The following is an 18,188-nucleotide window of genomic DNA, read 5'->3' as shown; positions in this document are numbered from 1 at the left end:
TAGTGCTGCAAAGTTGTGAGTGCAGCGGCGGATCGTGGGTGGCTTAGTTTGCTGTACCACTCGATGATAATCTTGGATGTTTCTTCCTTCGGTTTGTTCACTTTGATGTCTGCAGCCACGTTCTTAATCTGACTCCACGGACACAGAGGTGGCTGCTTCGCTTTTTTTTCTTTTTCTTCCTATCTTTCCTCCAGTCAGGTTGATACAGCTCGCTGTGTGTGGATGTGTGTGTGTGTGTGTGTGCGTCTCTGTAAAGCTAATGAATGCATGTGTAGTAAAGTCTCAGTGTGTGGGTGTCGATTAAACCCCATTCATTAACAGCTGTCTGGTTTCTCATTAATGGAGAAAAAAAATCATGGCCCCTTTTTTCTTCCTCTTAATAAATAACTGCTGTGATTGTGTATCCAGATCCTTTAGGTGACGTATGAACATCAGGCTTCATTCGTTCTAATTGCTGTGTACATTCAGGATCATATTAATCACTTTGCTTGTTGGAGGGAGCTGCATGAGTTGTAAAAGAAAGATTTGCTTTCCAGTCCTCTCACGCAGCTTTTATTGACCCCACATACAAAGCCCTCAGTGAAGAGGGACTACAGTATAACACACCATGAAATAAAGGTTCTCACATGATAGGTCTTTGCTCTTTGGGAAACATATTATGTTATCTCAGTGATCTGCCCAAGTAAGTTTTAGCACACTATTCTACTTAAACATACCATTCGTCATCTGCATCAGGTTTTTATAAATATTAAATAACTGGAGTGACTGAGCCTCTGTATGTCTTTGTGGCATATCCCAATTCAGTATAGTTTTATAGATTTTCCACTCTTCTTATCTCCCTGGCCTTCTTCCTCCACTTGGACAGAATGGTACAATTTTCTGTCCATCCATTCTTTTGTGTCCGTTTCTGTTGCTTAAACTTAAGCAGGACATGCAAAAAGCAACTAATTTGTCATATTCAAATATTTAGTTATGTGTATATTGTACTGCTTTATTCCAGATGCTTCATTACTTTTGGAAGAATATATGACAAAACTTCCACAGTGTTGACATTCTATATTTGTAGTCGACCAGGTGCAGGCGTGGCGCCAACGGGGTGTGTCCAGGTGCACTTTGCAATTTTCTCTTTCAATTCACTTTGCACCCCGGCGCAAGTACTAATTTTCTATCAAACGTCCCATCATTCCGGCAATTCTTGCCTCCTATGGTCGAAATGATGGTATTTTTTTTATTTTTTTCAAACATCCTGCCTTTCCGACAATTCCTTAAATAGCATATTTTTTCCCCAAAACATTTTTGCACTGGTTGGGCTTAGGCAATGATGAAAGGAGTTGGTTAAGTTTAATAAAAATGACTAGGTAGAGGCTAGACAGGCCAGATAGATAGAGAGAGTCCAGAAGTAGAGAGTCAAGTAGAGAGTCCAGATAAGTATTCTTTCTTACCAATACCTTACACCCACAGCTGCGTAAGATATTTGTCTGCACTCTGCTGCGTAATTACGCACAACTAAATAAACTGATATGTAATTTGTATACAGTATTAATTTAAGACAATATAAACCATGTACAACTGAACTAAATCATTTTCAACCTCATTTTTCAATGAAGAGATACCTTCTATCCAGCAGTCAAACTTTTAAAATGAACCACACTTGCATATTCAAATATTTGGGATTTTATTCCAAAAATGTTAACTGGGTAAATAAACACATTTATATTCATTTTTCTCAAAACATGCCTGCAGGGGGATATTTCAGAATATGAAATTATGAAAAACCAGGTATATTCCCCACTTGGAATATACAGTTCATTTATAACAATTGCAGCATCCTCACAAATGAAACAGGTTAGGTCATTTAGGTCTTATAAAAATAATATGATCCAGCTTTATGATATTTAATTCCCAATGCCTTTCCCACTTCAAACACATTTAAACCTATGTGATACCTTTCATGCATAAACTGTTTATTGGAGCACGTTTTTTTTCAAATGCCTGCAATACCAAAAGACCCGATTGACATTGCGGCCCCTCTTTACATGCGTATACTTAATCAGCCTATCCTTATTCTTATCACACTTTTCTTTACACCTTCAGTCTTTTCAGACAATAGCACTCTGATTATGGAGGTGATATTATATATCTCTATCTACCATCCCACTGCCTTATCATCCTCATTTAGCAAGCAGATATGTTTATCTAGTCTTTTATCTACTCTCTATTATTTACAGCAGGATCACCAACTCTGACCTCCACTCCAGCCTTCCAATCACACAGTAACCAATCACAGGCACATAGTGCAGTTCAACGCCGGGATGAACAAATGGCAGTGCCTGAGAGGCATAGATTGTTGTGAATGGCTGCAATCTGTTAAAGAGCATTGTGCCGATCTAGTGCCATGTAACATTTGCTATATGAACCTGAAAATCAGAGAACATTACCTCTCTGATTGGTTAAAATGGCCCATTGATGGTATTAGGGTCCACTTCAACCCAAGTGGATATGCTGGAAACAATATATTTGATTGAAACCAGGGAGAAATGTGGAGTGGCCCTACTCAGACCTCACTAGCTGAGAAATCTACCTTAATGTTGTCGCCTTGACAGCACAAGGATCCCAATATCATTATTTTGTTCAGCCCCAGGTTTCTATTAGCATGTGTTGGTGGAAGAGTGTTTTTTTTTTCATTATTGTAATATAATTTCCTTTAACAAACTAAAACATTTTTTTTTCCATTTTCAAAAAACAAGGATTTTGAGATCTTGTCAAACAACACAAAAATGTTTATTTCATCTTTGCACACAACACCCTCTGAGTAAACATGTATATTCATTACTGGTCTCTGTGTAAATCCCTTTATAATTAAGAATGGTTTCAAGCACTAATTATGTGCCAGAAATAAAAGTAATGACAATCGAAGACTCACATGCATGCCAGTGCTGCTGCTCACGGTGCTGCAAGCTTCCTTTGCTCATGGTAAACTGGAATCTACTTTGTGTGCAAGGCTTCCGTCTGTCTTCTTATGCCATAAGCATAACTTACTTACAACCACCTGCAGAGCGTGTTGGCAGAGTTGCTCAGCATGTGGCACCAGGCTCTTTCCAAATGCAGGTTTGTTCAGAAATAGAAAGAGACAAGAAAGGAGTAAATATTTCTCATGTGTGATCAACCATTTATTCCACAGCCACTTCAGTTGTTTTAGCCAGGCTAGATCACATTGTCTTATTCCATCAATGTCTGCTGAATGTATATGTGGTGAGCAAATGGCTCTGAACAGAGGTTTGACATTAAATAGTCAGTTCACCTATATTCTAAAAAAAATATTCAATCACTCAATCCATGTAGACTGGATTAACAGTGTTTTGAAATATATTATTGCTATTTATTTCTGTAAAACACTTTGGTCAAGGTTGTTTCTAAAGGTGCTATATGAATAAACTTAACCTTGACCTCTTGAGATTTCTACTGCAATCACAATACAGTTGAGGTGTATAAAAGACTGTAGACTGACCAACCTTGGGTATTTAAGTCCAATTCTGATACTGATATAGACAATAACAACAATATACTGGCAGATAGTTTTTGTGTGTTTTATAATAACACATAACCTTTTGATTCAGATCTTTTAGAGTTCCCTACCAAACATGATATTTTAAATAGTAAAAAAAAAAATCAGCTTATGGATTATCTATGATGGACAAACTATGTAATGAAGAACTGTACCTAAATGACCTTAAAGCAGAAGTAAGCGATCCGGTCATTTTGGCTAATGCTGCGTTCCAGGCAGGCTTTTGAAATCGTAAATTACAGCTTCAAGTCACAACTTACGACTTTGTAGCGTTCCAGGCAACCCACTCGTGTTTTTCCGACCTGTTTTACCGGTGAAAGTCACTATAACGGCCACTCGTAACTTCCGACCCGTGAACTCGTACCAGATCGAACTGGTACGACTTCACAGGTCGGAAAAACATGAGTTACGAGTTGCCTTGAACGCACCATAACAGTCCTCGTCCTTACGTCACCACATTCACGCGCATCCCTTGGCTGCACACACAGCCCTGCATGCCGTTCTCTCTCCTCATTGGATAAAAACTGTAGGATACGAGAAAAGTTTTCTCCTCGGCTCAGAGCAGAGCAGAGTGACTGACAGACCCGTGTTTCGGTCCAAACACTCTATGTAAGTGATTGCTGTCGGAAGATATAACTATTTAAGACTTATATTAACACAAATATATCACTTACTTCTGCTTTAAACCTACTTGGCCTTTCTACAGTATGCTGCAATTCTTGCTTGTTATTTGCCCATATTCTGCAATAAGCTAATAACAGTCGACATGTCTGTTTTGCTCTGGTGCTCAAAGTGTTTGTTTCTTTGTTTTTTAAGATTATATTACAGAAAATGTAACCAAGATGTTTTTCTAGAAAAAAGGTCCCTGTTACTCTGGATTTGTCACCTCGCTAACAGTTTCTCACAAATTAATATTTCCCATTAGAACTGTTGTGGCTCAATACCAGTAGAGATGTATGATTCATTGTTAGTTTTCTGCTTTGTCTTTTTTAATGTATGGGGTGTACATTGTAGGTTTCTCTCTCTCTCTCTCTCTCTCTTTGGCATCATTTTTATTGCCTTCTGCTGTGTATTGAAATACTTCAAAGTAATCTAAAAATAACTTTCTTACCTGGAGGAAGCCAGGAAATAGTCTGGAGAGGCATATTGCGTTGTTGTAGTTGTTGAACTACAACAAAGAAATAACTGCTACATTATGCATTCATGCAATTATGCCTGGTCTTAACAATAAGTCAAACCAACGAGCATTTATACATGCAGCCTCTCATTTAAAGACATACAGTATACAAAATGCATGAGGTGTAATCATTGAAAATTGGTCTTGTTATCATGAAAAGTAGTGCGTGTAATCATGTATTTGTTATCCTGAATTCTATATTGGACCCTCTTCAACCCCAAATGTCTATAATACCACTGCAATTTACTTCTCAATAGCAGCTGGAGGGCTGGTTTCTGAATGATATCTGTCTATCTGATGTCACCTTTCAGATGCAAATGATGAGCCAATGAATACGGCTCTAGACTTCCTATTAGCGAACACAGACACGCATTCATTTGCTCATGCTAGGACACTATCCTATGTTTTTTGGCCTGAGGTGGCAGGCACAGCTAGGACAGGCAACTGATCACTCCAGTGACACCAGTGAAGACCAGATGGAGCTGTTGTTTAAGTAATGGTAAAAGAATAGTAGGAGATGAGGAGGAATTTGATAGGGCAGAGTGCATAAGTGGGCAGCAGCTATAGCCCGAGGTTCAAAAATGTGTTTATCTGGCTCAGCACAGGGTGCTTCAGGTTGTTACTGTGTGTGTGTGTGTGTGTGTGTGTGTGTGTGTGTGTGTGTGTGTGTGTGTGTGTGTGTGTGTGTGTGTGTGTGTGTGTGGTGTGTGTGTGTGTGTGTGTGTGTGTGTGTTTGTGTGTGTGTGTGTGTGGCTGGTGCAGTTTTGTGCAAGCCTGTTTCTGCCAGGATTGTTAATCATTTTTGTACCCTAACGGAAATATTTTTCACATTTTGAAAGGACTTTGGGAAGCAGCAGAGATGTCAATAGAGCATTACAATATAACGCATCCTTTTTTTCCCCCTCTCTTCTTTAAATTACAATATACTGTATCATGTCTTATACATTCGTTTCTCTACAAACCACAGAGGTCCTTATGAGTCTGTGTTTATCTGTAGGGTGCAGGATCTGATGGAGCTGGGGGAGCTTTCACCTCACTGGGACAACTTAAGGAAGGAAGTGATGACACGATACGGAGGAATCATCGGTTCCTACCAGGAGACCTTGGCTGAGCTGGACAAGATTACAGGTACGACCGCACCTAGTACATTTTGTATTCATACTTTTGTCCACACATGCATTCATACACACACACATGTCCTTGGTTCAATCGCTCTCTCAAATGTCTTTTGATCTCTGATGTCATGCAATGTCATGTCATGAGGTATGTGATTGTCTGTTAACATTTTTTCTCTCCTCTTATCACATTGTCCTTGAATGTACAGAAAGACCTTTTTTTTAATCAGTTTTCCCCTATTGATGTAAATACAACATTGTGCATACACCTGCACTTTGAAACAGTAGAAGGAGCACGTCTGGCCGTGATTTACAGTGTACAGATGGCACCGCATGTATTATCAAGCGATCAATTATTCTCTTTTCAAAAGTAAATTAAAATGTTTGCTAAGAAGAAAAACATTGTTGTAGCACGTCAGAGCAGTAGAGCAATGTGGTTTCTGAGTGAGTGGCTTGTATGATGTCTGTAATGTTGCCTGACATGTGCCATGTTGACACTGTCATAACCCAGTCACAGATGAAAACACAGCAGCAGACCCAAACCTGTCAGGTAAAGTCCAGACAGAGCGGACAATTTTGACTTGAGGGATGTATTCTGGGTGATTTATGTCGATGGAGAGCTTAGTGAGCTGTTGTTCGTGTTTCTGCTTGCTGTCAAAAGAGTTTCCATAGCAACACAGGTTTCATCAGGGGCAAGTGAAATGTATGTGCCCATGTTTTCTCTGTGTTTGTTTTAAAGTTACTGTTTGCCATGTACAACATAGAAAAATAATCTCTACCATGTGCACACAAAAACACAAGTCTTGCATCTCATTTACAAATACTCAGTGTTCCACTTAGTATGCAAATATTTTTGCACACTTTCTGCAAATGTTTTACATAATAAAATTAATCCACACATTAGCTTAAATTTGTACAGGGAAAGTAATTAGGCTGTTTCTCATTTAACACTCAACAAAGAAACACTGAACATGTGATAATGCCATAGAAAGCCAGTGATGATGAGGTGCCTTAATACATTTGAAAAGTACTTTGGTGATCCACTTGTGTTTTGTTAAATACTTAAAAGCAGGATGAAAAGACAGAGTACTAGGTGTTGACGTAGACTCAATTTATTGTACAAAGCAGCAACTGTTTGGTGTCTGGAATACATTATGTAAGCTCATTAAATGATTTCCAATGAAAAATGTGATGTTAAAAGCAGACAGACTTTAAAAAGTTCACAGACTGATCAATCTCTCTGGGTTTGTCCCTCTTAATTTCTTTCCCTTTTCTTCATAATCTATTCCTCTGCATAGCCTCACTAGCTGTGGACATAGAAACATTATGACCGGTGATTTACTCTCATCGCCATAATGAGATATTTGTCTCTGTTGCTTTTTTGCTCTGCCCAGCTGATAAGAGATGAGGGTTGTTAAGCCTGTGCACTGTCTGTCTGGGCTCTGAGGGAGGGGGTTGAGGGCAAGGGGAATGGATAATGTGGCATTGGTTATTATGGTTTCTGACAAGTCCCTTGTGTGGCCCAGATGTTGCAATACACCGAGGAGCCCTCGCCCAAATCACCACTTTAATCCAGGCCTGCATTAACTTAACAGGATGACAGAAATTAATACACAAGCAGGGTGGGCAAACTGCCACAGATTAATTATTGATAACTAATGTGATTCAAAAAAGGTGGCGAGAAGAGACAAAAAGAGACGGTGGGTGTGTGGCAGAGGCAGAGCATGAAGACCAGTGGATGAGCAGAGATAATTACTAAAACTGAATAAATGGCGGCAAATATGAAGTTTGGCCTCACTGTTTTATTAATTGTGTGTACATACAAATTAAGAAATTTGAGGGTTAGAGGTGCTACAGTTTGTTGTTGCTTTCAATGTGCCATCTTTATAAGAGCTAAATGTCAAGGTGTCTTGTAAGCTGGCTGAACCCTTGTTACATCTTATGGTAATGTCTAGGTATTTAAACAACAAAACAAAGTGAATGGGAAGATTCAGAGTGTAAAATTGAGTTAGTACTTTCTACATTTTTAATGATGTTTTAAAAATAGTTGGGTCCTGCAGGTTTTTCCATGACTCTGAGGGTTGCTTCCCTTATTATTTGTACATTTATATTAATTAGAGGCTGACTCTAATGCACATTTAAATTAAGGTCAGTCCTGAGTCAGGAGGATTTTAAAGCACAAACAAGAATAGGTGATCCGTACACATTTAATTTCATTCAGTTGTTACCTGTAAGAAAGAAAACAGCAGGTGGTAGAAGAAGGAGAGGAAGAGGAGAAACACTCCTGGGAGGTTGAAGTAGAGTCCCCATGTTCAGGTTCAGCATATCCATTTTTAATGATGAGCTGACCTCAGCGAATACAGTTCTTCAGATGCTCTAATAACTGAACTCCATTCATAAATTAGTCATCCCAACATCCATTGTTTACAAGCCGGCAAATTAAAGGCATATACATCATCCTACAGTATTAGCAGGGCCATTGTTGGACCTCCAGAATTGCAAGCACTTCTCTGCACAAATCTGCCAGTTACTCTTACGCTCCGCTCATGGGATAACTACAGCCTAAGGCCCAGAGCTACGACTTGTAGATTAAGGTGGTGTCATATATCCGTAGGGCTGGCAGTAAAGCTAGTTATTGCACAGATAGCAAGACAGATGGACATGATCGCTCATATCTTACTTTTTCTCTGTAATATCTGTATTAGAACAATAGTCTCTGTAGTTGTGTGCCTCTAGGTGAAGATGTTTTACTCTGAAGTGCAGACATTTGCTATTTTTCAAGTTACTACAGTTAACATAAAAAAAAAATAGTGATAAAAAAAGAGCCCTAAAAAATAGAAGACCAAACTATTAAAAAGGCATCGATTTTCACACTTCACACTCTGACTGACTCCACCATTCACGCAGCACGTGCCCACTGCTCAGAATTTGATCTGCAATACAGTACCTGACACTTTAGCTTGGCTTTTCCAGTTGCGTTATTAGTATTGGTATGATATCAGTTGTACGTAAAAGTGGCTTAGAGCAAAGAAACGGCAGAAAAGATTAAGAGAAGAGATACTGACCAGATGTTGGTCAGAACTGCTGGCATGAAGCCCTTCTGTCACAAAGCCAGCCCACCTGGGCAGACAGATGGGGATCTGATATGGCTAATTCATCTAACCTACAACGGTCACTAGCTCGATTAGCCAGGTCCCCAGAGCTCTGCAGCCGACTGTGGGAACCCATCGAGCAGGGATGACAGCTGAGGCGCTGGCTGGAATATTTCGACCAGTTTACTTCTTACCCTGTGACGAAAATTTGCACAACCAGTAATGAGGCCCATAGTTTGTTTTTGTTTGTTTTTTCCTTGCCTTCTTTGCTAAACATCAGTACTGTATGTTGGTACTGTCACTGATGATATTAGCATTTAACTCTCATAATTTCCATATCTCGACCGTAGCAGTAAACTAGTCAACAATGCTGCAATACTTGAGTCAAAGTACTTGATCTTCAAGACACCTAAGTATTCAAAAGTACTTTTTCCCTTTCAACATAGTATTAATAGTACACAGAACTGAATTACACTGAATGGACACTGACTGACTGTAATAAAGATATAATGTAGATCTCTCTACAATATAGAGCCTTTGAAGACAAGGATTTAGATAGATAGATACTGTGCAATACTACATTATTTGTTGGTCTTTACATTTCACATTTTGATCAGTTGCAGTAAATCTTTTACCACCATAGTAGTAGACATGATTGATTTTCAGTGTTGGAAAATAATGAGACATATCACTGTTAGCTCCAGCTGAGTCATAAGTGTTTTCCAATTCTGTGATAACACATTGCAGCTGGTGAGGGTCAGAAATTTCAGCATTTTATCCAGCAATAGAATAACGGTGGATTTGTTTTCATGTTTGGCCAACCTCATAAAACTGGTGTTGTTACCTCTGGCAGGGAACAGGTTTTAACTTAGACCTTTTGTAAAACTGGGGCTCTAATTGGTCTGTACTGGGTTGCTTCAGGGGCAAACAGTGTGCATAGTTCAGTTAAGTTCAGCACATGTGAGACAGACAAGCGAGAAAGCGTGAAAGAGTTTACTTTGCATTTTTGTTTGTTATGCAGCAATGAACTGATGGTACAGTAGGAGCTTTAAGAAACACAGTTTGATTCTTTCACTGTACTGCACTACCACACAGACACGCAAATCAAATATTATGTCCAGTAACTGTCAATTATCTGTGACATACTGTATGAGTTGTTAATAAAAATATTGCCAGTCATAATATTCAGAAACCGTAGCAGCTTAAGACGGGACTACAGCTTGGTGGTGCCATACAAGTACAGAACATAAGACTTCACTGTAGTTTAAAGAGGAATCATGACACATTTGTTACTTAACGTTCATATATTATTTTTTACCCAAAGTGATGAACACAATCTATTTCTTAATTACTGAATTTTACAAACAAATGCTATAAGATAAGATCGATGAAAAAAAAGTAAACAATAAATGCTCCATTCCTGATTGTTGTGAATCTGACTCTCATCATAAAAAGCTTTTGGTCTTGATAAGCCACAGCCCTTGAAGGCAAAGAGATGTACAGAAGACAGGTAGGAAAAATAAATCTGTATCAATAGACAGTTTAAGGGTAAAATGTCAAGTCAGTAAAGGCAGAGGTGTGTGTCAGATAAAATCTGTGATCCCAGCACTGCAAAATTGTACATACTGGTTTTTATGTGACAGTTGGGATTAATGAATTAATGAGATTTCTCTACACCCACATACAGTAATATACATAATACAAGCTGCAAAGCATGAAACTAGTGTTTTTCTCACTGTTTTTTAAGAACTTGTTTGTCACTTGTCGTGAATAGTGAAGAGAGGAAATTCAAAGTAATTTCTCTTAAAAAAGGATTTAATTAAAAGTTTCAGTGCCAAACCAGTAGACACCCTTTGTAATATGACATGCTTTTTGGTCTTCTTAACCTGCTCTGAAGACTTTCTGAAGATTTTAAGTGAATTACATCTCGCACACTGTTGAAATTTCCATTGCCGCTCGATTGTTCTTAGTCTCAACCCTATTTACATATTTTAGATTTGAGCAGTCAACATGGAGAGTCAGATTGTGATTTTGAGCTCATCATAAGCCACAAACAAAGACTCATCATTTGGCAGAAAATTTTAATTGGACATTCTGAATAAAGCAGTGGCTGCAAAGGGCATAAAATCCTGTGCTTAAAGGATTACACTGCACATTAGTGGATGTCATAAGCAGCTGATTGAAAATGAGCTACTTTTGAGATGCTTGTTCATCTCTAATTGATACATTTTTCTGTTTGATATATATATGTAGACGTGCGTTAAATGATCCTGCCTGGGTCATTAAAAGTGGAATGACTTGGATGTTTAATATAGGTTTAATTGTAACCTAATGCAACACTGTTTTAAAATAGCGTTTATGTCATTTGTATCATTTTTACTTTCTTTGGGGAAATGTCTGAGTAGATTCGGTCTCACGACTCTGAATCTGTGATTGTCTGATTGTTATACAGTTCTCTGAGAGCATCTGCTCATTAAGCAACCACTCACTGAAGACAAATGAAAATCATCGTTGGATTTTATACATTTCTTTACAAGCACTTTACTTTGAATATTGTGCCATTATGTTCTGAAAATCTCCACACCCCAAACACAATGTAATTGAATCTGCACTACAGCTACTCCTACAACCTTTAACTTCAATGGATCTTAATTTGGTGCAATGTATTCCCTTTGTCATTCAGTTCTTCATTGAATAGATCTACAGTCATTCAGTTACACACAACTTTTCTTTTAATGAGAATCAAAGAGAACATTTAAACATCAATCCAATTTTTTATATGTTTGTTAATCTTTTTCTGTGCCTTTGTTCCTCTCTTCAAAAGCACATTAGCAAGACAATACAGAGGAAAATATATACAAAGCGGTCATGTTGGAAAGATCATAGTATAACTATAGCAGATGGTAAGGGCTTTCTGTGAAACACAAGGCTATATTTGGGATGTTTTTACTGCTTTGCCAACACAATTATGTTTCATGACAAAATGACATACTTGTATCTCTGGTTTTTCAGGTCGGTCATTCAAGCCAAGCTGCTGCAAAGCCCAGAAATCTCTGGAGTTCATCCCAATAAACCTGCACACCCAGAGGATGAGGGTGACGTGCCCCAGAAAAACAGGTACCACATGACTGCCTTAGCCTTATCCCAGACTTAATGTGACACATACCGACTTCATGCTTTTTCTAGACCGGCTCGAAAAGCACCTAAGTTCAATAGACTGGAGCTTTTGGGCTGAATCCAGTTGTGACCTAAAATACAGCTTCCACAACACATGACACACAATTTTATAAACTGAAGTTGCTGTGGCTGTCACTTATTGTTGTCTTTCTATATGCCTGACATCTCCATCTGTCAGAGACACCCTGTGGGCTGCGACAGGGTGTTTCTAGGTCCTCACCCAGGCTGAAAGGTGAGGATTAACTTGGCTTGGGAAAGATAGGCAAACCACTAATTAAGCCCTTTGTGCTTTTCCAGAGAGAAAGACCAGGCTGTCTTGCTCCAGCTCTGCTCTCTGGCTGGCAGAGTGTGTGACTGCCCTGGAACTGAATCTGTGTCTCAGCATAGTTACTGTGTATATAACCACAACTAGCTGCTGCCTCACTATCTGTGTGTGAACTCCATTTCAACTATACACTTGGTGATAGATGAAGAGTTATAGATGGACAAATCTGGACATAAACTGTGTTTTTTTCAGTAGAAACATCAGGAATGGCAAATAGAATAAGTAAAATAAAGACATGATACAATCCTGCCACTGTCTTGCACTGTCAAGGCAGAAAAAAGGGGCGGAAAAGTTGAGATGAAGAAGCTTCAGGAGAATTTGTCAATGGATTGTGATTGACACACTGACACTAGCCCCCTGTTGGGCCGATGCACGTCTTGTCTCAGTGCGCGGCAGCAGTGTTTAAACTGATGTGATCTGTGATTACACTCCACCATACTACAGCAGTACCTGGAGGAACACTCCTGACAGATAGACACAGCTCCCATAGGCTTCATGGTATTAATTAAGAAATATGGGTGATATTAAAAAGAAGCAAAACCACAGGGCATAGAAATAGCTGAGTCACAATGTTTCATACAAATGGAGAATATTCAAAAATAATTGTCCAACTCAGTTAATGTTTTACTGAATGCACTTTTTGTGCACAAGCTTTCCGTTTCCCCCTAGTCTAACCAACACTTAGACTGCGCATATTCTCATCAAACATGTCGATCAAATGTCTGTGGGATCATGAAAAGAGACATTGCTAGACACGTGCAGCATGCAGACATTCATGCAGCAGTGAGCTCTGACATGTACAGTGCCCTTTGAACTGTCATTCTTCATACTGGGATATTCAGTGACACAAGATAACTACACATCCATGAAATCTGTACCCACATTGGTATTACATGTTTTTGTAGAGATGTATAATTTATTTTTGATGCACACTTTTTCAGATCTCAGAGATTTTCTACAGAATACCTTTAATCCACTTAGATTCAGTATATTATCTTTCTCCACTCTCTACCATCTTTTGAAACACACTTAAATTGCCTGGTCTTTTAAAAGCAGAGCTCTAGCAGAGAGATGTAAAGAACTGACTGTTCTTATTTTTATAAATAATCCTAAACCTTTTACAGTATTAACTGCAAGAACACACAATGTGACCTGGTGGCCCGATGATTGACTGGTGCAAACCATCCACGAATCATCCACATTTGAATCTGCAGGGACCTTAGCCCTCTTTTTTTCTGCATATAGTTATGCTTTATACTGTATAATAAACAAAAATAAATACAGACACATAAATGAAACGCATTTTAAAAGCCACTCAAATTTTACCCACTAAACAAAGGTAGGCATTAACTGTCAGTTGTTTTTGTCATATGACATCTTGATGAAATGGTGCAACATGAAGTGAAGCTCAGACCGTTTCCTCAGATCCCATCTCCTCCTTGCAGAAACCATAACCAACCAGGATGCAGTCCCACACCAGCCTCCCACTTGCAAACACTGCCAAATGTGTTCTTCTGGAGTCCCTGACAAATGTTTTGCCGCTGCACCAGCTGCACACTCCATTATTATTGCTTATTTAGTGGTAAAATTATGTTTTCATAAACAACATGCACTCAGCAGTTTATTAAGAACACCTAGCTAATACTAATGCAGTGAAATACAGTACAGGCCTGAATTAAACCTGAGTTTAATTCAGCTTTATTCAGCTGAAGCCTTCACTTTTTGGTGTTGTTTAGCTGTATTACATTATACTGCAAGGTGCTTCTGTTATTTTTGTCTACCTTATTATTTTTCATGCAGTTTAGGCCAAAGAACAGGAACACCGATGTGAATAGTAAAACAGCTCAGAAAAAAAATTGTGTCTAAATGGCCATTCAATCTGAATACCTACCTTGTAGTTTTAATTCACAGTAATAACCTTGTCTGATAGCCAATTGCTATCAAATTGCACATTTAGTTCGATTTGAAAAGGAGAAACACGTGGAATGAATGATTGCAATCAGTCAGTCACAGGAAACATGAACCCACTCCTTAACGGAGCAGAGTCTCAGTTTCCAGTCGTAGTCAATTGCTCTATTGTTCCATTTGATTTTCTGAAGTGATGCATTTCCTTGAGTTTGGCTATGCAATTCACTCAACAACACTGAACCATTCGTTTTAATTTTTCCCATTGATCATCCAGCAAAAAAAGGAAATCAGAGGGGAAAAAACACTTTGTGCTCAGAACAATATTCATTTGTTTTTTCTGGGAATGGCGGTCTTCTGTCTCTAAAATGACAAATGCAAAAATATTTCCAGCATAAAAAGCTCAGCTTGGCAAAGCTGAACTGAAAGCATTGCTCAGCCCTCATTTAGGTCAAGTAAAAGGATGTTTTGTCACTGCTAAACAGGATTGTGGAATGGGTTAAGTATGAATAATAACCACTCATTCTGACTGCCACAATCAATTTCCTCTTTTGGAAGGAGATTGTCCTCGCCGCACTTAAACAGCTTGTTCCGTTGCTGATGTATTGAGAAAAGGATGGTGTGAGTGGAAGAGCAGGCAAATCAGGCACAAATTGGTCATTGTGCTTGATGTTCTGAAACCCGCCATTGTATTCGAAGTGTACTTCTGCTGTGGGAGAACCAATTAAAGGGAACTTGGACATCTGAAAACTCGAGGGGCCAAACATGTGGCAGACAGGGAGCCTCGTGGCAAAGCACAGGGATAATTAATGGCAGAAGCAGTGGGTAGTAGCAAAGCCCCGACATCAAACCACTATTGGTCTATTGTGGTGTTGTTAAGGGATGGGGGGCTGTTGGTCATATCATTCACATCTCTGTGGCAACACTTGGGGCTGTGTCGTGTCATTAATTTCTATTCTCAACAATTTTTCAAGCAGTGTTTTCCTACGGTCAGAGCTGTGCACTCTTCCCGGGGGTGTTCATTAACTGACCTGGCGCTGCAACCACTCCAAAATATTCACCCCCATAAGCCCCTGTCCACCGCTCTTTACCCCCTCCCCTGTTTTTCGGATTTAATTGTCAGCCCCATCCATTACTCATTCAAAACAAGGCCTGTTGTAAGCACCTCTGTGCCCGCCTAGCCGTCTGTGAAGTGTTTATTTACTTCTGACGGCGGTGTGCAAATTGGAATGAAGCGCTGTGACATTGGCCGTCCTTCTGGTTCAGCATGGGACCGGCGCTACATTAGGACCAAAAAGGTGGCTGGTGAGAGAGGACACAGCAATAAAGGCACAATATAGATCAACAACAAGTATGTTTGGCTAAGGGTGGAGAATAATGTTAGAGCCACTTTTTTTTCTTCCTTCAGATGAAACATTTATTTGTGAATTGAGCCATTTTGTGTGTGTGTGTGTGTTTACTGTTTGTTTTATGGAAAGGAGCACAACCTCACATTTTGATGTGAATCAAAGCCTTGAAACAAATTCATGGTATATTCATAAAAACGGGATCAATGCTCGTGACAGGTTTAGCACTCAAAAAAAAACCACTCTCTCACACACACACACACACCATAAAATACTTCAAAAATAGAATAGAATAATAACTAGTGAAATATAAAACCAACACAAAAAAGTCATAAGAATTATTATAAAAGTTGTGAGCTCTAGTAGGGGGAATACAAATTTCCATACATACCTACACAGACAAACAGGATAACTCATTCTTGCATAACACACATAACATACTATAGTCATATATCATATAACGTTATAAGGCTGTCATCTAAGAATCTTTTCATGTTCAAGATAAGTTGACATTTCATCAGCTGTTGATATAACACACATTAGAGCAACGCAAAATTAAATCTATTTTTAAAATTGAAACAGGGATATTGTATTTGCTTGAAAGATATTTTTCTCACCCCAAGGTCCTCCAGTGTGTCCAGTGATCCAGAGCTTCTTTTTTTATTATACATCTCAGTAATTCATACACCATTACCTCTGCTTTTCTCTTTTTGCAGATGCATTCTATGACATTGTCACTGTTGGTGCTCCTGCAGCCCATTTCCAGGGCTTTAAGTGTGGTGGTCTGCAGCGTCTCCTAAGCAGATATGAAGCAGAGAAAAAGAGGTAAGGAAGAAAAAAACATTAACAGCACACAGGCACAGTGTGTAAAGGAAATAGGGGATTTAATACAGCATGCTGTGTAAGAAAAAAAAAAAGGCTTTTACTGACAAAAGAATTTAAATTGGGCGTAATTAATAGTGACGGACAAATTTGTCCCTGGCCTATGAACTTGATTTTCGTAGCCCCTTACAGTCACTTACAGCCGAGCCATGTTGAACTTTGAGCGAAACTCCACTGCCTCTGACAGCTCAATTTGACTGGAGGCAACCGGCATGATGGAAAAGGTTTGTAGAGTTCCTCTGCATTGGTTCCTTCCCCTGACAGGCATTTTCTTCTCACTCTTGACATTGAACGTTAACTTCTCACAGGAGAGCCACCCATTTTTCTGCAACTTCCCACCTGCCAGCTGGAGCTCTCTTTTAAAATGCTACTGGTATCAAAACAAAACAAAATGGTCAGGCAAAGGTTTAAAGAGAGAAAAATTGTTACCACTATAATTATAAACTGTGTAGAGTGCACCTGGATAACAATCTATACCAAGTGACAGACCAATGAATCTACAATACACACAACAAACAGTCATGGTTACTAACCTTTGCAGATAAACTGAATACAGTGCAAGAGGTCTGAGCTTTGGTACTGGCTTTGGTTCAGACTAAACTTGAGATTCTTACAAAGATAGATCTACATGTCGTGTGCCATGACTGACCGTCACATCTTCAAACTTGAGATCAACAGTATCCTGTCAAATTCTGCTGTCTTTTCTCTTTGTTTGTGGGATGGAGGTACATATATGTCTCTGGAGTTCAGTATGTGGTCACTTGAGTGATGCCAGAAGAAATGAAGGGTGATTTTTCCCAAAGCTCCCCATAGAGTGCAAAGTCATTACAGACCATGCAAGATCCAATTAGTTACAGAGTTTGCAGCTCAAGAAAGAGGGGAAGAGAGGCAAGATGGAGAGGGCTGAGGTATGGGTATAAAATGGATAAGTTGATGGGAAATAGTTGGGGGCATATGCTGATAGTAAAAGAAAAAGAAGGGGGAAAAAAGAAAGGACTTCTTTACGCTAAAGTGCACAAGTAAATTTGCTGAAGATGGTCAGTTTTATCTGCTAGAATGAACTATGATAAGGTTAGCATATTTTTGAGAATCCACTGAAGTGAAATCATTTTCTTTGAATGAGAGATTAGACTTCAGAAAGAATTCACCGGGGAGACAGAGCTTTTTGTTTCATATTTGACTTAGCTAATGACTCACTGTAGCTTAAATTTTCCAATTTTCCGCCTGGCTAACTGACTGCGGCCTGCGCTGAGCCTTATCCGTGTTTGACCTGGAATGCAGTCGTTTGTCAGTCACAGTCAGGAATAGGAATAAACTCAGTTCCTCTGTGAATTCATGGTGGCCATTGTAATGAAGGTGTGTGTTTGCTTTAAATTACACACTCAACTCACCATTTCTAGGTTTAATTCTCTTTTATTATACATGCACTAAATGTCTGACCAAATATTTAGCCTTGAAGAACAAGGTGAGGTATTTTGTTGTGTGTGTCTGAATGTGTGAGGTACTGTAGTCATATGTGCGGGTCCAGTCGAGTCACTTAATTGCACTGCAAGTCAGCCTGTTTCAGCAGAGGAGAGATTCATGTGCATGCACGTTGGCGCGCA

At 39.1% G+C, this 18,188-nt stretch overlaps 1 protein-coding gene across 7 annotated transcripts in view; it reads left to right on the top strand.

Annotated features, from left to right (window-relative positions):
• inpp4b (inositol polyphosphate-4-phosphatase type II B) overlaps positions 1-18,188 on the top strand; it is a 145,755-nt gene that overhangs the window by 88,778 nt on the left and 38,789 nt on the right. For all 7 annotated transcript variants that reach the window (XM_085781515.1, XM_085781562.1, XM_085781551.1 and 4 more), the window contains 3 exons: positions 5,740-5,870; positions 11,962-12,066; positions 16,419-16,527. In XM_085781515.1, the coding sequence (XP_085637641.1) occupies positions 5,740-5,870; positions 11,962-12,066; positions 16,419-16,527 (345 nt within the window). The remainder of the gene's footprint in view (positions 1-5,739; positions 5,871-11,961; positions 12,067-16,418; positions 16,528-18,188) is intronic.

This window comes from Trachurus japonicus, chromosome 1, assembly GCF_045865225.1.
Source record: "Trachurus japonicus isolate A0001 chromosome 1, Traja_1.0".
Lineage (NCBI taxonomy): Eukaryota > Metazoa > Chordata > Actinopteri > Carangiformes > Carangidae > Trachurus > Trachurus japonicus.
This window is presented reverse-complemented; position numbering and strand designations above follow the sequence as displayed.